Consider the following 27,803-nt stretch of genomic DNA (forward strand, 5'->3'; position numbering starts at 1 on the left):
GACAAATCACCATTTATTGTTCCATGTCACAGTGAGAGTTGTCCACCATACAAGTTTTATATTCTCTAAGTAACGATAACATGCAATATAGTAATAAGCAACATAGCAAAGAATTATCACAATTTTAGATATGAATATGAATATTTTAGAGAAAGAGGTTCCCCGGGTGGCTCAGATAGTTGACAGTCCAACTCTTGGTTTTCAGATGACCACCTTCTCCTTGCATCCTCACGTGGCAGAAAGAGAGAAAGCAAGCTCTCTTTCATCTCATAAGGGCATGAGCCCCATCTTGGGGTTCTACTCTCATGACCTCATCTAAACCTTATTAGCTCCCAAAGGTCCATCTCCAAATACCAACACATTGGGGATCAGGGTTTCAACATATGGCTTGGAGGGGATACAACATGCACTCCAAAATGCGTGCTTAATAAGCAGGTAGTCCTATCCTTTGGAATAGCTCTTGCATCCCACAAAGGTAAGACATAGATCCCACAGGGCACTCAATGCTGGAGTCAGAGGAGCAGCACTGAACAGATGGGAAAGGGCTTGTGTTAGGGTGATAAGTGATCAGTGACAGGTATTTGCATATTCATTAGAGGGAATAAATGCCCCTAGAAATAGCATTATTCTACAGCAGTATAAAAAAGAACTTTGACTTATTTCAGAAGTACAGACTAAGAATTTCCACAAACAGCACTATTGGGTCTGTTGCAAAAAGGTGACATTGCAACAGAGGCTTGCATAAACAAAGCTAGGATGCACACAAGAAAAGAGATGCTCTTCCACTAGGCTTCCCCTAGTTTCTTCAATAAAGAATTCTAAAGTCTTAATGGAATCTCATTGACTATCAGTGATAAGTTTAAATAGCTGTACCGTGACCTGTACATGGTTCTCATTTTATAGCATGAGACATTCTTCATTAAGGCCTGACTTAAATCATCTTGCTGGTATTTTTTTTATCAAGAGACTCCACAGAAGAACATAGCTAACAAAATTTTGTCTGGAAATGCTAATTATAGAAGCACAGCAGTTGGCTGTAAAAGGCTACCATTAAGCCAAGATGCTATCGTGGATTTCAGTTAGGGTTTTTCTCAACATTACAAAATTTTGGACTTATATTCCAGTCCAGTTTGGTCTCTTTAGTCTCATAAGAGTGACAACATTGATTCTTTTCTTTTTCTGATCCTTCCAGGTGAACAGCGCTCCGAGCCTATGGGATGCATACTCAAGACTGTTAAGTGACCAAGCCATGGTCCTCTCCCTGAACTCCAGGTACAATAAGCTCGAACACTCTCCCATTTCACTGACTAAATATCTTTAAAATGCAACAGAGAAAAATCAACAATTGTGAAAAACAGAAAATTACTCCAAATCCCACTATCCTAATTCAGCAGCTACTATTTTTCTTTCTCATATTCTTCAATTCTTAAATATTTTATAGATAAACAGATAATCTAATTATTGCACAATAATAAGCAGATTTACTGTAATATTTTTCCTTTTGGCATTATGTCTTAAGTTTTTATCTTTCTACCTACTCATATTTTCATTTGAATGGCAATATAATATTACCCAATTTTGAAATGTTCTAAATTATATTTTATTTTACCAATATTATGATAATCATCTTTACACATAAATGGTCATATCTTCTCTGAAATATGTTTTTGAAATAGCATTCTGTGGGTGAGGTTACTGATTTAGATAATAGGCAACTACAAAAATGCCCTGCTGCTGGAAATGCTAACTGGTCAACAGTCCCAGCCACTGCCTGTGTAGATCCACCAGCACGACCACCCAGGCAGCATAGTGGGACAGTCCATTTCAGCAAGTGACTTTGAATCTAGGAAACCCATCAACTTGGCTAAACCCTTCTTGGAACTTGCTGTAGTCTAAGATACTTTCTTCCCTAACCCTCCTTCCTTCCTTCTTTCCTTCTCTTAGAAATCTTATGCACCTCTAATCCTGTCTTGGCATCTGTTACCCATGCACTCAAACTAATGCAGATGGAATGAAAATATTCTTAGAGCTTTTAATAAGGAGTCAGTTTGCTGTCCAGAAAAACCTCACTAACAATAAATACTTCTTCAAAGCCCAATTACCAGAAAATATAAATATATACATACATTTTCTATTTCACTGATTTAATAGGTTCAGAATTGTACCTCATTGTATTTTTAACTTGTATTTCTTTCAAAAAAAAGCAAAATTCAATATTTTCTGTATATTTATATATTTATTAATTTTCTCATGTGGGAATTTTCTTGTGGTCTTTGCTACTTCATTAGGATTTTAGTGGTGACATATACTTAGTAAGCTTCTCATGGCATTTTTATGGTTTTAAAATTTTTAATTCTTTTTTTATCTTGTCAGAATTGGCTTTAGTGTCATTGCTGTATATTTTTTCTTTCACCTTTTTGTATGACATCTGATATAAAATTAATTCTACATCACACTTTACTATTATGACTTTCTCCTGGTTTTGTTACTTGATTTTTGTTACTGTTTAGGCTATAACAGATTTTTTTTATGTTATAAACTAATTTAAATTATCTTCACAATTCCATTATACAAACCAGAAGTCTACAAACTTGGCCCATTTAGCCATAGCTACGTCCTGCTATTTTTGCAGCATCCTGGTTTGTACATTCGGAGAAATCAGAATGTTTTTTCCTTTTTTTTTTTCTTTTTTTTTTTTTTTTTTGAGAGAGAAAGAGAGTGTGAGTGGGGAGGGATGAGGCAGAGAGAAAGAGAGAGAATCCTAGAATCCTAAGTGGGCTTCATGCTCAGAACAGAGCCCCACAGGGGGATCTATCTCACAACCCTAAAATCATGACCTGAACTGAAATCAAGAGTTAGGATGCTTAGCTGACTGAGCCACCCCACCCAGGCACCCTTGTTTTTTACATTTTTAAATAGTTGAGGGAGATTAAAAGAAGAAAGATATTTCACAACATGCAAATGCTATATGAAATTCAAATTCCAGGGTCAGTAAACAAATTTTTGTTGAAACAGACATATTTATGTATTTATTCATGCATTGTCTATGACTGCTTTTGCATTATGATGGCAGACCTGAGCAGACAGAGACCATTTGGTTAGCAAAGCCTAGTATACTTGTTATCTGGACCATCACAGAAAATGTTTGCTAATCTCAATACAGATAATGATTATTTAAAATGCTTCATTTCCAAAGACTTGCTTAAACTCTGAATGTTTTTTAAAAATATTTGTCTGTATAGTGGAATGGTTATGAATTTAAGGGTTCCAAGCTGTTCTTGAGTATCTTGATGGCAGTGGTGGATCCACTAAATACACACACACACACACACACACACACACACAAGCACAAATAAAACAGGAAACCTAAACAAGATGGGTGTATTGAATCAATATCAATATCCTGGTGGTCTTTGTAGAATGTTACCACTGGGGAAAACTGGGAAGCATATCGGATGTTTCTTTGTATTATTTCTTACAACAGCATGTAAATTTACAAATAGCTCAATAAAATTTTAATTAAAAAGAGAGCTCTAAGAATGCTTGTATTCTGACCCATCATGAAATAGTGTCATAATAAATTAGTGCCACATTAGTGCCCTCCCAGGTAGGGGAGGTAGAGTATTTATCCAGGTATTTTCTATTCCCATATTAGGTATTCTCTAGAATGTATATTCTCTTCCATTGTTTAGAATTTTGTTGTGGTGCCACCACTAAACTGTTTGGATTTAGTGCTGTTTTGTAATAGGTTTTATTATCTGATTGAACTGGATCTTCCTTATTTTCTTGATAATTTTCAGCACAGTAACCTGGGATAATCCCTCCAATTTATTTTTCTAAGTGGAAGGTAAATGTATTTTCCAACTGCTGATGAAAATATCCTGAAATTTTAATTTTACTGTCAGAGTTTGTAAAATAATTTGAGAATAATTGACATTTATAAGTAATCTTTCCATTTATAAACCTGTCTTTCTAATTACTCAAGTTCTGTTTTCTATTCTCTAAAAGTATGAAGATTTTTTGGTATACATTCTACACATTACTAGACTAATTTCTTAGTTATATTGTATTTTGGTTCCTCCATCCTCATGTTATTGTTTGGACAGCAATTTCTGATATACTAGGAATCATATGGGATCTTTTGGGGGTATATTTATCCAGTGTTTGAGCTCACTGAACTATTTTTATTAGACCATGTCTTATTTGAAAAACAACAAACTCTAACACAATATTTCAAAATAGGAAATTGAACCCTTATGTTGTTCCTGTTTTTAATAAAAACTCTTACACTACTTCTCAATTAGCGAAATGTTGGTTTAAGTAAAACCTTTCAAAAAACTATTCAAACTATTCATTTTTCCTTAAAAAATGATGTTGATATTTATTACATACTTTTTCAAGATAGGTTAAGACATGAGTTTTAATTTAATCTATTATAGGTAAGTGCTAATTAATAGTTTTTAGGATATTGGGCCATCCTTACATTCTGATGATAAATCATAATTGGTGGTTTTAAAAAATATTATGAAAATTTAAACTTGATACTCATAAATGAAATTAATTTTTATTATTGCAATTCCAGTAACATAGTAACATAGGTAACATACAATGTTATGTTAGTTTCAGGTGTACAATCTAGTGAGTGATTCAGCAGTTTCATATATTACTTGAAGTTCATCAAGATAAGCGTACTCTTAATCCCTGCCATCTATTTCACTCATCTCCTCACCCACCTCCTCTCTAATAACTATCTTTAACCAGACTCTGTGTAGTTAAGAGTATGTTTTTTTGGTTTGTCTTTTTCCCCCCTTTGTACATTTGTTTTGTTTCTTAAGTTCCACATATAAATGAAATCATATGACACTTGTCTTTTTCTGACTGGCTTATTTTGCTTAGCATTATACTCCTTAGATCAATTTGTGTTGTTGCAAATGAGAAGATTTCATTCTTTTTATGGCTGAATAATATTCCATTGTATATATACACCATTTCTTCTTTATCCATTCCAAAATGGACACTTAGGCGGCTTCCACAATTGGTCCATTGTAAATACTGTTGCTATAAACATAGGGGTACATATGCCCCTTTGAATTAGTGTTTTCATATTCTTTGGGTAAGTACTCAGTAGCATGATTACTGGATTGTAAGGTAGGGTAGTTCTATTGCTAAGTTTCTGAAGGACCTCTATACCACCTTCCACTGTGGCTATACCAGTTTGCATTACCACCAACAGTGCAAAAGTGTTCCTTTTTCCACATATCCTTGCCAAAGCCTGTTGTTTCTTGTTGATTTTAGCCATTCTGACAGGTGGGAGGCGATATCTCATTGTGGTATTGATTTGCACGTCCCTGATGATGAGTGATGTTGAGCATCGTTTCATTTGTTGACCATCTGGAAGACTTCTTTGAAGAAATGTCTGTTTGTGTCGTCAGCCCATATCTTTGTTTTTTTGGGTGTTGACTTTCATAAATTCTTTATATTTTGGACGCTAACCCTTTATCAGACATGTCATTTGCAAATATCTTCTCCCATTCCATAGGTTGTCATTTCGTTTTGTTGGTTTTCTCCTTTGTTGTGCAGAAGCTTTTTTTACTTTAATGAAGTCCCAATAGTTTATTTTTGCTTTTGTCTTCCTTGCCTCATCAAGCATATCTAGAAAGATGTTGTTATGGCCAAAGCCAGAAATTACTGCCTGTGTTCCCTTCTAGGATGCTTGTGGTTTCAGGTCTCACATTTAGATCCTTAATCCATTTGGAGTTTATTGTTGTGTATGGTATAAGAAAGTGGTCAGTTTTATTACTTTGTATGCAGCTATCCAGTTTTCTCAACGTGTTTGATGAAGAAATTGTCTTTTTCCCATTGCATATTTTTGCCCCCCTTTGTTAAAGGTTAATTGGCTATATAATTGTGGTTTATTTCTGGGTTTCCTATTCTGTTCCATTGATCTATGTGTGTTTTTGTGCCAGTACCATATTGTTTTGATTACTACAGCTTTGAAATATAAATTAAGTCCAGAATTGTGATGTCTCAAGTTTTGTTTTTCTTTTTTAATTTATTTTAACAATGTTTTATAGTTTTCAGAGCAGAGGTCTTTCACTTTTTTTATTAGGTTTATTTCTAAGTATCATATTTTTTGTGCAATTGTAAATGGGGTGATTTTCTTAATTTCTTTTTCTGCTGCTTAATTATTGACATATAGAAATGCAACAGATTTCTGTAAATCAGTTTTGTACCCTGTGACTTTACTGATTTGTTTATTAGTTCTAGCAGTCTTTTGGTAGGGTTTTTTGGATTTTTCTATATATAGTATCATGTCATCTGCAAATAGTGAAAGTTTTACTTCCTCATCAATTTGGATGTCTTTTATTTTTTTTGCTGTCTGATTGCTGTGGCTAGGACTTCCAGTACTATGTTGAATAAAAGTGGTGAAAATGAGCATCCTTGTCTTCTTCCTAATCTTAGGGGAAAAGCTCTGTTTCTCCCCGGTAAGGATTACGCTGCTATGGGTTTTTCATAGATGGCCTTTAACATGTTGAGGTATGTTCCCTCTAGGCTTACTTTGTTGAGGGTTTGTAGCATGAGCGGATATTGTACTTTGTCAAATTATTTTTGGGCATCTATTGAAATGATTGTGTGTCTCTTATCCTTTGTCTTATTGATGTATCACATTGATTGATTTGTGAATATTGAACCGACCCTTGCATCCTGTGAATGGATCCCTGTTGATTGTGGTGAGTGATATTTCTAATATTGGATTCCATTTGCTAGTATTTTATTTAAGATTTTTTCATCCACGCTTATCAGAGTTATTGGCCTGTAGTTCTCTTTTTTGTGGTATCTTTATCTGGTTTTGTATCAGGTTAATGTTAGCCTCATAGAATGAATTTGGAAGTTTTCCTTCCTCTTCTGTCTTTTGGAAAAGTCTGAGAAGAGGCATTAACTTTTTTAAATGTCCAGTAGAATTCACCTGTGAAGCTATCTGGTCCTGGACTTTTGTTTGTTGGGAGTTTTTTTTACTGCTGATTCAATTTCATTGCTTGCTATCAACTGATCAAGTGTTCTATTTCTTTCTGTTTCAGTTTTGGTAGTTTATATGTTTCTAGGGATTTATACATTTCTTTCAAGTTGTCCAATTTGTTGGAATATAATTTTTTATAATATTCTCTTATATTTATTTATATTTCTTGGTGTTGGTTGTTATTTCGCCTCTCTGATTTTTGATTCTACTATTTGAGTCTATTCTCTTTTTTTTTTTGATAAGTCTAGCTAGAGGTTTATCAATTTTATCAATTTTTTCCAAGAACCCTGATTTCATTAATCTGTTCTTTTTTTTCATTAATCTGTTCTATCGTGGTTTTAGTTTCTATTTCACTTATTTCTGCTCTATTCTTTCCTTCTACTGGTTTTATATTTTGTTAGTTGTTTTTTTTTTCTTAGTTCCTTTAGGTGTAGATTAGACTGTTTGTGATTTTTCTTGCATCTTGAGGTAGATCTATACTGCTATGTACTTGCCTTTTGCTGCATCCAATGATTTGCTGAACCCAGTGATTTGGACCATTGTGTTTTCATTTTCATTTCTCTCCATGTAATTTTTTATCTCTTTGATTTCCTGGTTGACCCATTCATTGCTTATTTAGTAACATGTTATTTAACATCCATGTTTTGATGCTCTTTCCAGATATTTTCATGTGGTTGATTTCTAGTTTCATGTATGATGGTGAGAAAAAAATGCATGGTATGACTTCAATCTTTTTGAATTTGTTAAGACTTGTTTCACGGCCTAATATTTGATCCATTATGAAGAATGTTCCATATGCATCAGCTCAGGTCATGATCTCAGGGAAGTGGGATTGAGCCCCATGTCAGACTCTGTGCTGAGCAGGGAACCTCCTTGGGATTATCTCTCGCCCTCTCTTTCTGCCCCTAGCTACCCCTACTTGTACATACTCTATCTCTCTCCTCTCTCTCTCTCTCTCTAAAAAATTTAAAAATAATGTGTATTCTGCTGTTTTAGGATGCAGTGCTCTGAATATATCTGTTAATTTTATCTGGTCCAGTGTGCTATTCAAAACCACTGTTTCCTTGTTGATTTTCTGTTTGGATGATCTGTGCATTGATGTAAGTGGAGGGGTGGGTGTTAAAGTCCTCTACTATTGTTGTATTACTATCTATTAGTTCCTTTATGCTTGTTATTAACAGTTTTATATATTTGGGTGCTCTCATGTTGGATGCACAAGTATTTACAAATGTTAGATACTCTTGTTTGTCCATTTTATTATTATATAGTGCCTTTCTTTATCTTTCATTATACTTTTGTCATTAATTCTATTTTTTCCAAAGAGAAAAGCCTTAACTATGGCTACCCTGGCTTTCTTGTGACATCCATCTGCATGATAAATGTTTCTGTATCCCTTTGCTTTCAATCTGTAGGTGGCTTTAGGTGTAAAATGAGTCTTTTGTAGACAACATATAGATGGATCTTGTTTTTAAATTCATTCCATCAATCTATATCTTTTATTTGGTGCATTTAGTCCATTTACATTCCAAGTAATAATATATATTTATTGCCATTTTGTTACTTGTTTCTTGGTTGTTTTTGTAACTCTTCTTTGACCCTTTCTTCTCTTGCTCTCCCCTCTCAGTTTGTGGCTTTCTTTAGTGATATACTTAGATTCCTTGGTTCTTTATTTTTTGCAGATATATTATTGGTTTTTAATTTGTGGCTACCATTAGGTTTGTATATAATATTTTCTGCATGTTCACTTAAGTTTGAGCCCACCCTTTACTCTTTTCCCTAGCACCCATTTCATACATGGTATATAATTTACATCCTTTTATTTTATGAGTCCCTTGGCTGATTTTTATGGGTATACTTATTTTTACTGCTTCTGTCCTTCCTACTTTTCTTACTCTTACTCATGGTCTTTCCTTTACACTCATACAGTCTTCTTTAAATTTCCTGTAAGCCTGGTTTAGTGGTCATGAACTCCTTTAGTTTTTGTTTGTCTGGGAAACATTTTATCTCTCCTCCTCTTCTGAATTATAGCCTTGCTGGATAAAATATTCTTGGGTGCAGATTTTTTCCTTTCACCACTTTGAATAGATCATGTTACTCCTTTCTGGCCTTCAAGGTTTCTGCTGGAAAATCTGTTGATAGCCTTATGGAGTTTCACTTATATAACTGTCTTCTTTTCTCTTGCTTTTAAAATTCTCTCTTTATCACTAGTTCTTGCCATTTTAATTATTATGTGTCTTGGCATGGACCTCCTTGGGTTGATTTTGTTGGGGAATCTCTGTGCCTCCTTGGGTCTACATGTTTTCTTCTCTGGATTAGAGAACTTTTCAGCTACTATTTCTTCAAATAAATTTTGTGTCCCCTTTTCTCTCTCCTCTTCTGGGATCCCTATGAGAATGTTATTATGCTCAATGGAGTTGCTGAGTTCCCTAAGTCTATTCTCATTCTGCATATTTTTTTCTCTCACCTGCTCAACTTGATTACTTTCCATTACTCTATCCTCCAAGTCGTTAATTCATTCCCCTGCTTTCTCTAACCTGTCATTTATTCCATCTAGTATATTTTTAATTTCAATTATTGTGTTCTTTATCTTTGATAGGTTCTATGTTAAGAGTTCACTCATGTTCTCCACTCTTTTCTCAGGTTCAGTGAGTATCTTTATGGTCATTACTTTACATCCTCTCTCCAACATACTACTTATATCTATTTTCCTTGTGTCTCTTGTTGTGGCTTTGTCCTGTTATTTAATTCAGGACATATTCCTCTGTCTCCTCATTTTGTCTAACTCTCACTGTTTCTCTGTGGTAGGAAAGTCAGCTATGTCTTCTGTTCTTGTAAGTAATGGCCTTATGAAGAAGAGGGCCTATGGTGCCCTGAAGTGCAGTGTCTCTGGTTCACCAGAACCTGTGTCTCCTGAGTGTGTTGCATGTGTTCTGCTGTTGTGTCTTGGCCCCTTCTCCCTTTAGTTCGGTCATTTCTAGTGGCTCTTTCCCTGTTTTGGACAATGGCTTGTTCCTGTGGTGTTAGTAGACCACTCTGGGATCACCTTGGCTTTGAACTGAATCAAACCAGGCATTTGTCAGAGATGCAGTAGCACCAAACTGCAGAACACTTTCCCTGTGTTGCCCCCTGAGCAATTTTTGCTGATGGGTAGACCAATGGTCTGCCCTCACCTCCTGCTGGGGCTGCCCTATGACTGGTATATGTGGTTATCTTCCCCTCACCCCAGGACAGGAGTCACTTTAGAGTGATGCTAGCCATTTCTGGCACTGTTGGTACACTGCCAGGCTTGTTGGCCCCTGTTTGAATAGGCCAAGAGCATTTTGAAGTGGCTGTGCCACCATTAGTGGGATGGAATGACTGGGGTGAGGCTCACAGTTTTAGCAAGGGGTGCATTAGTCTTTCATGGGGCTTCTGCCACCAGGGGGACTGAGGCCTCACAAAGTGCATGGGTCAGAAGATGCAGTGTTGGCAAGGTTTGTGCTTGTCTTCTAGGGGAGGGGACAAACAGCACCAGGACTGAGGAAAGCATGACTGGAAAAGGAAGATCCACTGAAGCTGGGGGTGGGGGGTGGGGGGAGTTTCTTAGTGTAAGCAAATTAGGTAGTGATGCCTGCACAGTGCTGGTTCCTGCAAGTGTCTGTGTGTTTATGCTGCAGGGCTGAGGAGGGAAATTGGACCTGCTAGCTCCTTTGTTTCTGAAGAAGTCCCTTAGGGATCCTGCCAGTTCCTTTGTCCCTGAAAAGTCCCCCAGTGATTTATGTCCTCCAGGACATGTTCTGAGATTAGTAAATAACACTCCCTCCCATCTGCCCCAGGCATTTTTCAAACTGCTGCTTTTATACTGCAGCTCCATGGGCAATTAATCTGCTATCCCTTTAAGGGCAGTGACTCTGCTTCCCATTACCCTCCAGGCTCTCCCAGAACCAAAACTGCTGATTTTCAAAATTCCAGGCTTTAAGTCCCACTGGTTATAAGAAATCATGAAATTCCATGCCTCAAGTTTTCAAAGCCAAATATATTCCCTGTGGGGACTCCCCAGTGTTAGGGTCTGTTTCTCTCCTCTATGTCTACAGGTTCTGTCCTTCCACCAGATGGTCTGTGGTCTATTTAGCTCCCTGTCACATCTCCACCTTTCCTATCCTCTTAGATGTGGCCCCTTTACCTCTAGTGTTGAGTTTGTTCAGCCAGTCTTTTTCTGGATTATTTACGCTGATGTAGATATTATCTATTTGTGTCGGTGGAACAACGTGATCTTACGGTCCTCCTATTCTATCATCTTCCCTAGCCTCTCTGGAATTAGTCAATATTTTTGAAATTGTCTTTTATTATAACTCAGTTTGAATAACCAGGTATAACCAGATCCCTGATTACCATTCATTGGTTCTTCTGAATATATAAGCTCATTTATTATTTTGTTTTGAGGTATGTGTGTGTGTGTGTATCTTGCCTAGTTGAATTAACTAGAATTTACAAAATAGTATTATACAAAGACAGACAGTAGGTACTCATGAAGACTTTATGTAATAAAATAATACTTTATTTACCAGATAATACTGAAGTATGAAAAAAATCTATAAGAAATTGTATGAAATTAAAGGAAAACTACTATGTCAAACAGACCAAGCTTCTGCTGATCAGCTCTAACATTCCAGATTTTGTGACTTTGAAGTTACTTAACTTCTCAATGCGTCAGATTCCTTGTCTGCAAATTGAGGATAATGAAAGTATTTACCTCTTAGTATCGCCATGAAGATGTATTGAAATAATGCATGCAGAGCAAATAAAATACGTAGTGCCTGGTGCTAAAGTCCTCAGTATCAGTGCTTCTTAACCTGGTTTAATTCTTCTTTAGGAATCTGATGAAACTTTTGGACTCCTTCCTTCCAAAATACACACAGACACAGAAACAAAATTTGGCATATTATTTTATAGGGTTCATGAAAAGGCAGACCCTGGATTAGAATCACCTGTTTCATATTTTTAGCTTTCTTTTTGATAAACCTAAATGTATTTAAAAAAAAAAAACCCAGATAATAGTTTTCCTTTAATTAAAAAAAAAATTATAGATTTTGCTTTTTGTACTTTGGCCAAATATTATGTGGTATATATAGCTTCACACAAGTTATATCCTCATATATGTCTGTGTAATATAATAATATAAATCAGTTTTATTTGTTTTTATTAAATCCATATAATAGCTGACTTCTTTTTTCGACTACTGCAGTCTTTCTTCATATTTATTTTCTTCTTCCTCTTTTCTTATCTTTTTTAAAATCTTTATTTAAATTTGCCAGCAAGGATCATTATACTTATTATTTTCCCTTTCCTCATTTTATAATTATTCATCTTGTTTATACCCTTTATTTCTTTGATTACTTTTTTAGTAGCTTTGAAATCTTGTTACATGATCAGTTTGTCATTTTCCTATCATTGTATTTATTTTTTAAGATTTTATTTATTTGTTTGAGAGAAAGGGAGAGTGAGTGAGAGAGAGGAAAGAGAATCTGAAGCAGACTCTGCACTGAGCACCTAGACAAACAAGTTGAGGGACTTAATCCCTCAACTGCATCATGACCTGAGCCAAAACCAAGAGTTGGATGCTTAACTGAGCCACTTAATTGCCCCTTATTTTAAATGAGAAAAATTCTGATAGTATTCAAGTATTTTCAACAACCTCGAATTTTCTTATTTTTAAAATAGATTTCTCTTGTGATGGAGAATAAAACATATATCCTTTTATATTTTGAAATTTTTTACAGCTTGTAAAAAATCTTTTACAAATATGATAAGTATTTGTTAGTACTCCATGGTTATTGAAAAATATAATTAAATTCTCTCATTTAATATAATTTATTTATACCTCTTTATCAATTTTAGTAAAGACCTCTTCTTTTGCAGAATTTTTAATTTTTACCTGACAAATGCTAATAATTGAATGCTTCATCTCCTATAACTGTGTTTGTTTCTCCCTTATCTTTAGTAATTTTCTTTAATAATGTCTATTTCTCCTTGTATTTTTAATGTTTTGACAGACTGTAACTTTTAATAATTATTTTTAAATAATTAAACTTTTTAAACAGTTAACTATTTCTTTTATTATTTTAAATCATTGTATATATCTCTTAACATTCTTTCATTTGAATTAAACATTTTGTCATATTAAAATGTCCCTCTTGATTTATTTGTGATCATGTTTAATATAATTTCCCCATGCTTTTATTAGGAGACATCTACTTTGTTCTGTTCAATTGTGATTCTTCAAATTATACTTGTAAAAACATGTATTGCTCTTTGCAGATGATGGTATAGTAATTTAGTGAGGAGTGCTTATTCTTTCTTTTCAAGATCTTTTTTTATCACTGGTTGTGCATCCTGGAATATATATATAAAAAAATTTACACTGAAATTCTTAATTCTAAGATGTCACTTATTATAAAACACATTAGTAATTTAATAACTACTCTTTTAAAAAAATTATATGTGGTTCCAAAAAAAATAATGTATCCTTGCTGGCAATTGTTGACCCATAGATTTGCATGTATATTTCTTTAGTATCACCAGTGTCTGACACTCAACCTTCCTCACATTTAAAATTTAAAGATCTGCTGCCCATCAGCAGTTAGAGAATCATGCTATTTTCTTAATCTTTATTCATGACCTGGAGTGTTTTAGCATTTTTTAGGACTATCAGTATGATTTCAGAATAATTTGAGAGACACTATTTTTCTATTTCATCAAAAATCTTAATTTTGCATTTTCCTAAACCAAGCTATTTATCTCTAAAAGTTAAATAAGTATCTTCCCCTGAAAATTCTACTGGAATCCCTGACATATAGTTGTTCAGAATCTGATAATTCATTAAAGCCATGAATATGTCAAATTAGTCTTCCCAAGATATGAAAATTATCTAATATATTCTAAGACATTCCATTTCAAACAGTGGATATTAGACTCTTTGATTTTTCTGTCCAGTAGAGAAAAGATATTCTGAGTCCAGCACAAAATTTTCTACCTTACCATTTATATCACTGTCTTTTAAAAAAAAAAAAATATTTTCACCTCAAAAAAAAAAAAAAAATTGGGAAGGACTGTTATCCAGATCACACATCTCTAAGAAATAACTGTGTCATAACTTATCTTTCCAACTGCTGATGGACAGGTTTCTTTTGCCAAGAACTGGAGGATGCATCCCAATAATATCAGAAATATTAAAATGTGAGAAACACAGTATCACGGTTTAGAGAAAATGTGGCAGTAATATATTTCAACTAAAGTTCAGCATGGCTATGTGGGCTTGCTTGGAAATGTAACCACTCTTTACTATTATGTCTTTGGAGAAGTATATTCTGGTTTCTAAATAACTGATTACAGATGATTTTTAAGAAGAAATTCATTCCTTTATATTTAAAGCACAATTGTCATTTTTATGAGAATATTTAAAACTCACATGTTATATGAAGTTTAGCAATAGGCCTCATTTTCTAGTACATTCTCTCTTACACAAGAAAAAGCCACTAAACTCAGGTTATATTTGCTCTCTCCTCTATTTAATAACTATACCTTTTTCTTACCAGCTTTGTAGATCCCTTACTGCAATTTGAAGCCCAACTGAATATAATAGAGTCATCCTTTAAAATGGTATTTGCTATACCAAGTCTTGAGAGAGTGAGAGAAATGGGAACCAGTGAAGATGACAAAGAGGACTTGGAAGTGAGTCTTTGCTTCCTTAAATTATTATGAGACATTGTTGTGCACCACAGCAATCTGGAAGAATGCCCCACCACAGGTCATAATTTTTGTTGTTATCTCCTTCACCCCTTTTAGATGCAATAAATTAATAATATATTCCAGCATTAATCTATACCCCTGGACTCCTTGTGAATTTTACAACTCATGGGATTTAATGGATTGTAAAGGAGATATAGGAACAAATGAGTGAAGAGATTTTTGGTTGTTTTAGCAAGGACAAGAGTGTATGGGCAAATGCTGCAAAAAAGGAAATGGGAGTAGAGAAAGATGGAGAGAGGAATAGCCCTACAGTAAGGTCAACAACATCTCTGGTCTCTATTTCCAGAGCACAGCTACACAATGTATCTGTTCCATAAGTTGGAATTGCAATTCACAGCACATGGTACTGAGAGAAGTCCCATATCTATAGCTACCTCTCTCCTTTCTTACCTTCAGTTTGCAGGGCAAAGACAGGACTCCAGGACACAAAACTACAGACTTTGAGTAAAATTATATCTAATTTTATCTGGCTGCTGGTCATATAATTTTTTTGTTTTTTTCAGAATTTATATCAAAGTATTTTAAACATGTTTGAGGAAACTCTTCTGATCTTAGTGTCTAAAGACTTCTACAAACTTCAAATCTTAAAGGTAAAGGGAAAATAAGCAGTTTTGTTTTCTTATCTTAAATCTAAAGAGCTCACTATATTTCACTTATTATTTCCCCTTTCCCAAACTTATATCTTCTTCAAGTATCTAGTGGCTGAATTTTTTTTCTTTTCCTCCCAAGTTGTATAATTATTCCCAAAATGAAATCACTTCCCTTTATTTGAATTACAGAGACATACTTTAAAGAATTCAATTTTGGGAAGATGGCATCAACAGAATAATTAAAAAGCCAAAATATTATGTGGCAATGTAAGAGTGACTACAATATGGGTTAGGAGAGAAGAGAGGGTGACTGGCTTGAACTACCTACAGATCTGTGTAAAAACAAACTATACTTTGATAGTGTCTATATGCTTGCTTCTTCCCCAAAAACTCTGGACCTAAATAATCCCATGAGCATCCTATCTTCATGGATACCATGGTATCAGAGGAAAGCCTAACAACTGTCCAAACCCCCATTTATATCCAGATCTCACTGTGTTTTCAACATCCCAGGCAGAGACAGGAGACTGCTCAGGATTTCTTATGATCTTCAACTGTTTCTAACATGATGGCATCAAGGGCACTTGTCTGGAAATACTGGGAAACCAGATTGATTTACTCTACCAGGAGCATTATGAGTTTGTGCAAATCATAAAATATATTCAAGTAAAGAAGCAGAATTGGTATCTATGAAGACAAGAAGGAATGTGAGGGAAAATAAAATATACCGAGTTAATTTGTGCCTAATTTGAGTCAAGTATTTTCTGTGCATTTACAAAACTTAACCTCACAACACTTTAAAGTAGTTATTATCTCATTATTGCAACCATATCCCCATGCATGGTCTTTCAACCAATAAACCATTGGTTTTGAGCACTTACTCTACATCAGACACTAAACTGAATACTTCATATATTGGTTGTCTCATTTAATCCTTAAAATAACCCTTTGAGGAAGTTACTATTATTTTCCCCCATTTTACTGTAAGAAAATAGAACTGGAAAGAGGAACAATAATACATACAAAGCTAGTGAATAGGAGAGCTACTCTAACTTAGTAACCTGTTACTTAACTATGTTGTTCTTATACTTTCCATGACTAGAAACTCACCCAATTCTTGAAAAGAGCTAAAATACCAGTCCCAGAAAAGGTACAGGCTGAACCCCCTGGGATTTAGACTCTTCTGCCCCAGGAAATGGACTTCAGAGCAGTTTTATACAATGGGAGCAAGTAGAAGAGAGAATATGTAGCACAAATACCATGGACTCCAACAGAGTGCCTTAAGAAATTTGTTAGTGGTTGTTGGCATATGAGGCATATGCAGTCTTTTTCCCTTCCAAAGCTTGTAAATATGTCCCTGCATCTGAAGATTTAGAACAAATAGAAGTTACAGCAAGATGGAGTTGAATCAAAATTAGCAAGAACTTTCTAACTGAGCTGCCTCCAGGAATATTCTCTGCAACCATGAGCCAGAAAATATCTGAGTGTTGAATCTGCAGAGGAAATTCTGGAGTAAGATAACATTTCAAGATCAGATGACATTTCAATTCTTTTTTAAAACTGAAAATAAAATCCTGTAATTAGAGATAGAGGATATGTACTTTCAAAGAAAAAAAAAAGGAGAAGCAGCTTACAATCCCATCATAGCCTCCTATTAAACTGTCCATGTTGACTGACAGAATGACTTATAATGCATATCATTAGTAAATATTTGTTGTATAGAATTAAATGACATACAACACAGATGTAGTTACTACAGTAGATGAAGTAATATACTAGATAGCTTGTAGTATACAACTTGCTTATTGTCATCTTTTTGAGATAAATGTAGGTTAGATGTGAAATAATCAGGAGCCCACAAGGACCTTTCAGTTGGTGGAGTTGGGGACTAAACGGAGGGGACTTGTAGAGATGGAAATAACATGCTCTAGGATGATTCTTATGTTTTCCACAGGACATGATTATATGGATGAATGAAGATACTTCGTACCTGCAGGAAAGAGTTATGATGATCATCAGCAGTGTGCTAAGATTTGCATCCGAGAAAGTCAAGAGATATGTAAGTCACAGAGTGCAGTCATGCCACCTGCTTCTGAAGACTGCATTTCTATAGTGCTACTTTCCAAGTGTTGGGTCTTGAGAACTCTAAGTGCTTGCTTGGTATGAGCATGCTGGCAGGTTGGGATATTAAGAGAAGAGCCTATATACTACATGATTTTATGTCAATCAGAGTAGAGTCTCTCAACCAATTGATTAAGACTCTTTTTTGCTTTCCACAAATAGAATGTGTCAAAATTTTTGCTGGCCTTCTAGATTCTCTGTGGATCACAATCAATGTTATTCACAATCTTATAAATCTTTCTATCCCTACTTTCTTTCTTTTTTTTTTTAAAAGATTTTATTTATTTATTCTTGAGGTCACAGAGAGAGGCAGAGACATAGACAGAGGGAGAAGAATGGTCCTCATAGGGATCCCAATGTGGAACTCGATTCTGGAACCCAGGATCACGCCCTGAGCCAAAGCAGATGCTCAACTGCTGAGCCACCCAGGTGTCCCATCCCACCTTCCTTCTTATTTCTCCTTTTTCTAAAATATTTTTGAACCATTATATATTTATTTGAAATATGTATGCAAATAATTCCTGGGTCCTCTCATTGTAAAACTTGCTAGAGATAAAGAAGAAGTTTTCTCCTACCCTACTTTCTACCCTAATCTCCTCCCTAGCATGCTACTGTGATATGGGTCCTGCCAGACAGCCATCTATGTACACATCCACATACATGCATATACTGAAATAAACAGCTTTTTACTTAGTGTTTCTTTATTAAAAATCACTTTATATTTACACCTGTTTCTTCAATTTGATTTTTTTCACTGAACAGTATGTTCCTCAGATACTTTCATAGCAATATATGTAGATTTATCTCATTCTTTTAGCCAAAGCATAAACCCATAGTTTTAATGTATTGTAACCTCCTTTGATGGACATTCAAATATATTTCGGATTTTTCTACTTCAAACAATGTACAAAAGATCATCTTTGTTCAAGTACATATGTACTTAGAAATCCTTAGAAAGATAATAGATCAAAGACTATGAATAGATGATAGTTTTAGCACTACAAAATTATCTCCAGTTTTTATCCCTGTGGATATTAGAGTGATCATTTCCCTTCACCTTACCAACACTGGGAAGTTATTGAACTTTCTAATTGTTACCTTCAGACGGAGAACAAATAGGCATCTCATAATTGCCAATATTTGCTGAGGTTTTCTATAGTTTTAATAACATCATTGCCTCCCTTCTAAAAAATCTTACTATCTGTGAACATTTCTCTCTTACATGGATACTGTGTACCCAGCCTATTTTGCAACTCACCCCTTTATTAAAAAAAAATATTTTATTTATTTATAGAGACAGAGACACAGGCAGAGGGAGAAGCAGGCATCATACAGAGAGTCTGACAGGGAACTCGATCTGGGATTTGCAGGATCACGCCTGGGCTGCAGACGGCACTAAAACCGCTGTGCCACCAGGGCTGCCCATTTGTAGCTCAACCCTAACTGTGACTTTTAAACATACACTTCTAATTGCTTATTTGATAGTTTGAATCATTTGAGAAGTTCAGAATAAAGGGGATCAGAAACATACATTCATAACATCTTCATGTACTCATTTTCTACTACTTATACAAAAAATAAATGTATAAATCCACATCTGCAACAGAAGGCTCTCATAAATTGAAGGTTCCTGTCTACAACACATTTGTTTAAGGAAGCCAAGTAGGATAACCTATTACTTTGTTCCGCAATGTTCATTTAGTGCCACCAGGTGGAAGCACAACCAGCATTTTCCAGAACATGGAAGCTAAGCTTCCACCAGTTCATCAAAGTCAAGAAAGCATAAAACTTAAGTTAACTGTCTCTTTATGATAATGTCCTTGAAAGATGGTTAAGTCCATGAAATTAATGGAGGAGAGAGGTCAAATAAATGAAATAAAACAGTTGAGTGTATGATTAAATTAAAAACTAAGCTTCCATTAGGACGCCTGAATGGCTCAGTGGTTGAGCATCTACCTTCAGCTCAGGGCATGGTCCTAGGGTCCTGGAATCGAGTTCCGCATTGGGGTCCCTGCATGGAGCCTGCTTCTCCTCCCTCTGCCCATGTCTCTGCCTCTCTCTCTGTGGGTCTCATGAATAAATAAACAAAATCTTAAAAAAAAAAAAACACCTAAGCTTCCCACAAGCTTCGTCTATGTACCTCTACATCTGACATAGTGTAGATAATCAGTGAAGATTTGTTTTGCTCTTCTCTAATTATATGTAACTACCTATTCTGTTTTCAGGTGCTGTCCATTCACCAGAAACACCTTTTTTAATTTTTTAATTTTTTTTACAAATTACACTAGCCTATGTTTTCTAGAGTCTCAGGGACCCTTGTCCTATTGAACAATCTTGACTACCAATTGTATTCTATCAAAAATACTTTTTAGTGTAGTAATTCCCCTTATATGACCTATGTGCTATCAGATTAAAAAAAAAAACTTCTATGCTCAAAGAATATTTGTTCCTTTATATATATTTAAACTATAAATTTTCAGACAGGCAAAGAAATGTGAGCTAACCATGTCATTTTATTAACTGAAAGATTTTCCCTGGGTTTGTTCCTTTGACACATCAGCATTTAAAATATGGGTGAGAGTTAAGGAGGAAGATGACAGTGGAGTTGGAGGACCCTAGGCTTGCCTTGTTGCATGAATACAAGTAGGTAATTATCAAATCATCCTAAATATCCCATAAATAAACCTGAAGACTGGCAGAACAAACTCCACAACTAAAGGTAGAGAAGAATCCAAATCAAAGATGGTAGGAAATGTGGACACATGGTTTGAGAAAGAAATCATTAATGCTGTGGTTGGGAGAAGGTCAAGAGATAGACTAGCACAAAGGGAAGCACACAGAGATGATTCCCCAGAGCAATTGGCTTGGAAAGCAAGAGGGGCCAAATTTCCTAAGTTTTTGCAACCACTGGGGCTTAAAGGAGTTGTAAAAGTCAGCAAGCTTAGAGAGCTTAGTTGAGAGAGTACTGCTGTTAGAGAGAAGGCAGGAAAAACAACCTGTGGACAGAGTGTGAAAACAGTGATATTAAGAGCACTTGAGACACAGTGGGGAGGTTATTTGTTCTTCTCTGAATATGTTCCAGAGAGGCAGCATTCATTTCTCCAAGAACAAAGAAGCTCTCCCTCCTCTCAGCATTAACACAGTACCATATGCAGAAACCAGCACAGCACCAATACTAGCTACCTAAACTACCTATAAGCTACCTTGCTTATACCAAGCCCTGACCCCCTCCCTCTCTCCATGTTTCAGTAGAACCACCCTTCCCAATCACACTTGCCTCAGTCCCAGCCCAGCAGGTCTCCTTTCCCAGAAAAATGGCCCAAACCCCTGGACACACTGAATCTCTTGACATGGGAGTTTTGCAGTGCCTTGGTTCTGGTAGTCATGGCAACAAGTCTCTTCTTATAAGCAGACCAGAGCACACCTAGTTAAAACTTGTCATATTCATGCCAGGAACCAAACATTCCCCACAATAGGCAAAGAGGGCCTCTGCAAAAACCTGATCTGAAGGATAAAGTGGCCAGAACACAACAGCAAAGTGCACACACATACATTGGAGATACTCCCTGAATCAAAAAGCCCTGGGGAAGAGGGGACACTACACTGCAGAGCACCATAGGACCTGTTCTTCATAAGGCCATTACCCTCAAGAACAGGAGGCATAGCTGACTGTTCTAATGCACAGAAACAGATACAGAGACTTAGACAAAATGAAAAGATTGAGGAATTAATCCCAAATAAAAGAACAGGACCAGCCCACAGCCAGATGTAAGTAAAAAACATATAAATGACATACCTGATAGAGAATTTAAAGTAATGATCATAAAGACACTTACTAGAGAAGAGAGTGGAAAGCACCAATGAGACCATTAACACAGAGACAAAGAATTATATTACATAGATAAAGGGCTCAGTAGATGAAATCAGAAATATGACTGAGGAAATGACAGCAGGTTGGAAGAAGCAGATCAATGATCTAGGAGACAGAGTAATGGAAAATAATCAAGCTGAAAAAAAGAGAGAGAAAAGAATTGTGCAAAATGAGAATCCATCAAACATAACATTCATATTGTAGGAGTCCCAGAAGAAGAAAAAAAGAAAAAAGCAGGAAGAAATTTTATTTGAAAAAATAATATCTGAAAAGTCCTCAGGAAGGAAACAGATATCCAGATCCCCCAACAAAATCAACAAAAGCAGATTCACACCAAGATATGTTGTAATTAAAATGGCAAAATACAGTGATTAAGAAAAAAAAAATTGAAGCAGCAGGACAAAAGACATTAGGCAGTTACAAGGGAAAGCCCATGAGGCTGGCAGCAGATTTTTCAACATAAACGTGACAGGCCAGAAGGGAGTGGCATGATATATTCAAAGTGATGAATGGGAAATATCTGCAGCCAAGAATATTCTATCCAGCAAGGCTGTCATTCAAAATAGAAGGAGAGATAGAGACTTTCCTGAAAAATAAAAACTAAAGGAGTTCATGACCACTAAATCAGCCCTGGAAGAAATACTAAAGGGTAATCTGTGAGTAAAAAGCAAAGGCCAATAAAAAGACGGGAAACACAAAAGCAATAAAAATTAGTATTTCTGTAAAAAAAAAATCAACCAAAAATGTAAAATATGATAACATATACCTAAAACGTGGGGAGAAGAGGAGAAAACAATGGGTTCAAATTTAAGCAACCATCAACCTAATGTAGACTGCTATATATGGAAGAGGTTATTATACAAACCTAAGGGTAACCATATGTCAAAAACTACAAATAAACGTGCAAAAATAAAGAAAAAAATCCAAATATATCACTAAAGAAAACCAGCAAACTATAATAGAAGACAAGAAAGGATCAGAGAAAATTTTCATAATCAACCACAATACAGATAACAAAATTGTAATAAATACATATATATCATAATTACTTTGAATGTAAATAGATAAAATGCTCCAATCAAAAGACATAGGCTAGCAGAATGCATAAAACAAAACAAAAGAAGTTCCATTTATATGCTTCCTACAAGATACTAATTTCAGACCTGAAAACACCTGCATATTGAAAGCAAGGGAATAGAAAAACATTTATCATGCTAATAGACATCAAAAGAAAGAGGAGGAGGAAAAATCTACAAATTTCTACCTGAAAATCTACCAATTCGGCCTGAGATTTAAAGAGAGAACAGCTGGAATGCTACAGTGAGAAGAGTTCGCGCTTCTATCAAGGTAGGAAGACGGGGGGGGGGGCGGGGGGGGACAAAAGGCATCCAAGGTGGAAGGGCCCCACGAGGAGCCGAGGAGCCGGGCTAAGGCCAGGGCGAGTGTCCCCAGGACAGGAGAGCTCCATCCCGAAGAAGCAGGAGCTGCACCAATCTTCCCGGGCGGAAAGGGGCTCACAGGGAGTTGGAGCAGGACCCCAGGAGGGCGGGGATACCCTCAGGCTCCCTGGGACAGTAACAGAGGAACTGCGCCCCGGGGAGAGTGCGCCAAGCTCCCTGAAGGGCTGCAGCGTGCACGGCTGGACCCCGAAGCAGCTGGGAGGGGCTCGGGGGCGGCTCCGCGGAGGGGGCTGCGCCACCGGCAGCGCCTCCAACAGCGCAGGCCGGGAGCACTGGGCGCCGGGGACACAGCCCAGGATCCGGCCTCCCCCTGGGACAGGCAGAGGCCAGGAGGGCCCAGGACCACAAGGACGCTACTGCCCCAAGCTGAGCAGATCAGCGGCCCGACCCGGAGCCTCCAGGCCCTGCAGAGGAGAGCTCCGTAGTTACTGCAGGAGCTGACTCCAGGGCTCCAGAGCTGGCCACCGCCACTGCGGTTTTTCCTCCTGGGGCCTCACGGGGTAAATACCCCCTACTGAGCCCTGCACCAGACAGGGGCAGAGCAGCTCCCCCAAGGGCTAACAGCTGAAAACCAGCACCACAGCCCCTCCCCCAGAAGAACAGCTAGACCGAAAAGTTCCAGGGGAAGTCAAGGGACTTAAAGTACACAAAATCAGAAGATACTCCCGTGTTTTTTTTGTTTTTTTGGGTTTTTTTGTTTTGTTTTGTTTTGTTTGTTTGCTTCCCCCACCCCTTTTTATTCCTTTCTTTCTTTTTCTTTTTCTTCTCTTTTTTTCTTCCTTTTTTCTTTTCTCTTTTCTTTCCTTCTTTCTCTCCTCTCTTTTTCTCCTTTTCCCAATACAACATGTTTTTGGCCACTCTGCACTGAGCAAAATGACTAGAAGGAAAACCTCACCTCAAAAGAAAGAATCAGAAACAGTCCTCTCTCCCACAGAGTTACAAAATCTGGATTACAATTCAATGTCAGAAAGCCAAGTCAGAAGCATTATTATACAGCTACTGGTGGCTCTAGAAAAAAGCATAAAGAACTCAAGAGACTGCATGATGGCAGAATTTAGATCCAATGAGGCAGAAATTAAAAGTCAATTGAATGAGATGCAATCCAAACTAGAAGTCCTAACGATGAGGGTTAACGAGGTGGAAGAACGAGAGAGTTACATAGAAGACAAGTTGATGGAAAAGAGGGAAACTGAGGAAAAAAGAGACAAACAATTAAAAGACCATGAAGACAGATTAAGGGAAATAAACGACAGCCTGAGGAAGAAAAACCTACCTTTAATTGGGGTTCCCAAGGGCGCCTAAAGGCACAGAGGGCCAGAATATGTAATTTGAACAAATCATAGCTGAAAACTTTCCTAATCTGGGAAGGGAAACAGGCATTCAGATCCATGAAATAGAGAGATCCCCCCCTAAAATCAATAAAAACCGTTCAACACCTCAACATTTAATAGTTAAGCTTGCAAATTCTAAAGATAAAGAGAAGATCCTTAAAGCAGCAAGAGACAAGAAATCCCTGACTTTTACGGGGAGGAGTATTAGGGTAACAGCAGACCTCTCCACAGAGACCTGGCAGGCCAGAAAGAGCTGGCAGGATATATTCAGGGTCCTAAATGAGAAGAACATGCAACCAAGAATACTTTATCCAGCAAGGCTCTCATTCAAAATAGAAGGAGAGATAAAGAGCTTCCAAGACAGGCAGGAACTGAAAGAATATGTGACCTCCAAACCAGCTCTGCAAGATATTTTAAGGGGGACTCTTAAAATTCCCCTTTAAGAAGAAGTCCAGTGGAACAATCCACAAAAACAAGGACTGAATAGATATCATGATGACACTAAACTCATATCTTTCAATAGTAACTCTGAACGTGAACAGGCTTAATGACCCCATAAAAAGGCACAGGGTTTCAGACTGGATAAAAAAGCAGGACCCATCTATTTGCTGTCTACAAGAGCCTCATTTTAGACAGAAGGACACCTACAGCCTGAAAATAAAAGGTTGGAGAACCATTTACCATTCAAATGGTCCTCAAAAGAAAGCAGGGGTAGCCATCCTTATATCAGATAAACTAAAATTTACCCAGAAGACTGTAGTGAGAGATGAAGAGGGACACTATATCATACTTAAAGGATCTATCCAACAAGAAGACTTAACAATCCTTAATATATATGCCCTGAATGTGGGAGCTGCCAAATATATCAATCAATTAATAACCAAAGTGGAGAAATACTTAGATAATAATACACTTATACTTGGTGACTTCAATCTAGCTCTTTCTACCCTCGATAGGTCTTCTAAGCACAACATCTCCAAAGAAACGAGAGCTTTAAATGATACACTGGACCAGATAGATTTCACAGATATCTACAGAACTTTACATCCAAACTCAACTGAATACACATTCTTCTCAAGTGCACATGGAACTTTCTCCAGAATAGACCACATACTGGGTCACAAATCGGGTCTGAACTGATACCAAAAGATTGGGATCATCCCCTGCATATTCTCAGACCATAATGCCTTGAAATTAGAACTAAATCACAAGAAGGAGTTTCGAAGGACCTCAAACATGTGGAGGTTAAGGACCATCCTGCTAAAAGATGAAAGGGTCAACCAGGAAATTAAGGAAGAATTAAAAAGATTCATGGAAACTAGTGAGAATGAAGATACAGCCGTTCAAAATCTTTGGGATGCAGAAAAAGCAGTCCTAAGGGGGAAATACATCGCAATACAAGCATCCATTCAAAAACTGGAAAGAACTCAAATACAAAAGCTAACCTTACACATAAAGGAGCTAGAGAAAAAACAGCAAATAGATCCTACACCTAGCAGAAGAAGAGAGTTAATAAAGATTCGAGCAGAACTCAACGAAATCGAGACCAGAAGAGCTGTGGAACAGATCAACAGAACCAGGAGGTGGTTCTTTGAAAGAATTAATAAGATAGATAAACCATTAGCCAGCTTTATTAAAAAGAAGAGAGAGAAGACTCAAATTAATAAAATCATGAATGAGAAAGGAGAGATCACTACCAAGACCAAGGAAATACAAAAGATTTTAAAAACATATTATGAACAGCTATACGCCAATAAATTAGGCAATCTAAAAGAAATGGATGCATTCCTGGAAAGCCACAAACTACCAAAACTGGAGCAGGAAGAAATAGAAAACCTGAACAGGCCAATAACCAGGGAGGAAATTGAAGCAGTCATCAAAAACCTCCCAAGACACAAAAGTCCAGGGCCAGATGGCTTCCCAGGGGAATTCTATCAGACGTTTAAAGAAGAAACGATACCTATTCTACTAAAGCTGTTTGGAAAGATAGAAAGAGATGGAGTACTTCCAATTCGTTCTATGAGGCCAGCATCACCTTAATTCCAAAACCAGACAAAGACCCCACCAAAAAGGAGAATTACAGACCAATATCCCTGTTGAACATGGATGCAAAAATTCTCAATAAGATACTAGCCAATAGGATCCAACAATACATTAAGAAAATTATTCACCATGATAAAGTAGGATTTAACCCCAGGACACAAGGCTGGTTCAACACTTGTAAAACAATCAATGTGATTCATCATATCAGCAAGAGAAAAACCAAGAACCATATGATCCTCTCATTAGATGCAGAGAAAGCATTTGACAATATACAGCATCCATTCCTGATCAAAACTCTTCAGAGTGTAGGGATAGAGGGAACATTCCTCAACATCTTAAAAGCCATCTACGAAAAGCCCACAGCAAATATCATTCTCAATGGGGAAGCACTGGGAGCCTTTCCCCTAAGATCAGGAACAAGACAGGGATGTCCACTCTCACCACTGCTATTCAACATAGTACTGGAAGTCCTCGCCTCAGCAATCAGACAACAAAAAGACATTAAAGGCATTCGAATTGGCAAAGAAGAAGTCAAACTCTCCCTCTTCGCCGATGACATGATAGTCTACATAGAAAACCCGAAAGCCTCCACCCCAAGATTGCTAGAACTCATACAGCAATTTGGTAGCATGGCAGGATACAAAATCAATGCCCAGAAATCAGTGGCATTTCTATACACTAACAATGAGACTGAAGAAAGAGAAATTAAGGAGTCAATCCCATTTACAATTGCACCCAAAAGCATAAGATACCTAGGAATAAACCTAACCAAAGAGGTAAAGGATCTATACCCTAAAAACCATAGAACAGTTCTGAAAGAAATTGAGGAAGACACAAAGAGATGGAAAAATATTCCATGCTCATGGATTGGCATAATTAATATTGTGAAAATGTCAATGTTACCCAGGGCAATTTACATGTTTAATGCAATCCCTATCAAAATGCCATGGACTTTCTTCAGAGAGTTAGAACAAATTATTTTAAGATTTGTGTGGAATCAGAAAAGACCCCGAATAGCCAGGGGAATTTTAATAAAGAAAACCGTATCTGGGGGCATCACAATGCCAGATTTCAGGTTGTAATACAAAGCTGTGGTCATCAAGACAGTGTGGTACTGGCACAAAAACAGACACATAGATCAATGGAACAGAATAGAGAACCCAGAAGTGGACCCTGAACTTTATGGTCAACTAATATTCAATAAGGGAGGAAAGACTCTCCATTGGAAGAAAGACAGTCTCTTCAATAAATGGTGCTGGGAAAATTGGACATCCACATGCAGAAGAATGAAACTAGACCACTCTCTTTCGCCATACACAAAGATAAACTCAAAATGGATGAAAGATCTAAATGTGAGACAAGATTCCATCAAAATCCTAGAGGAGAACACAGGCAACACCCTTTTTGAACTCAGCCACAGTAACTTCTTGCAAGATACATCCACGAAGGCAAAAGAAACAAAAGAAAAAATGAACTATTGGGACTTCATCAAGATAAGAAGCTTTTGCACAGCAAAAGATACAGTCAACAAAACTAAAAGACAACCTACAGAATGGGAGAGATACTTGCAAATGACATATC

The 27,803-nt window shown here is 36.6% G+C and overlaps 1 protein-coding gene across 1 annotated transcript in view; it reads left to right on the forward strand.

The window, feature by feature from the left end:
* The first annotated feature begins 1,198 nt into the window (after positions 1–1,198).
* The window catches only part of MROH9 (maestro heat like repeat family member 9), an 83,326-nt gene continuing 56,721 nt past the window's right edge, over positions 1,199–27,803 (forward strand). Inside the window, exons 1-4 of the mRNA XM_041749617.1 lie at positions 1,199–1,272; positions 14,593–14,728; positions 15,310–15,396; positions 17,351–17,455. Of these exons, the coding sequence (XP_041605551.1) occupies positions 1,250–1,272; positions 14,593–14,728; positions 15,310–15,396; positions 17,351–17,455 (351 nt within the window). The 5' untranslated portion in view covers positions 1,199–1,249. The remainder of the gene's footprint in view (positions 1,273–14,592; positions 14,729–15,309; positions 15,397–17,350; positions 17,456–27,803) is intronic.

Source organism: Vulpes lagopus, chromosome 1, assembly GCF_018345385.1.
Source record: "Vulpes lagopus strain Blue_001 chromosome 1, ASM1834538v1, whole genome shotgun sequence".
NCBI lineage: Eukaryota > Metazoa > Chordata > Mammalia > Carnivora > Canidae > Vulpes > Vulpes lagopus.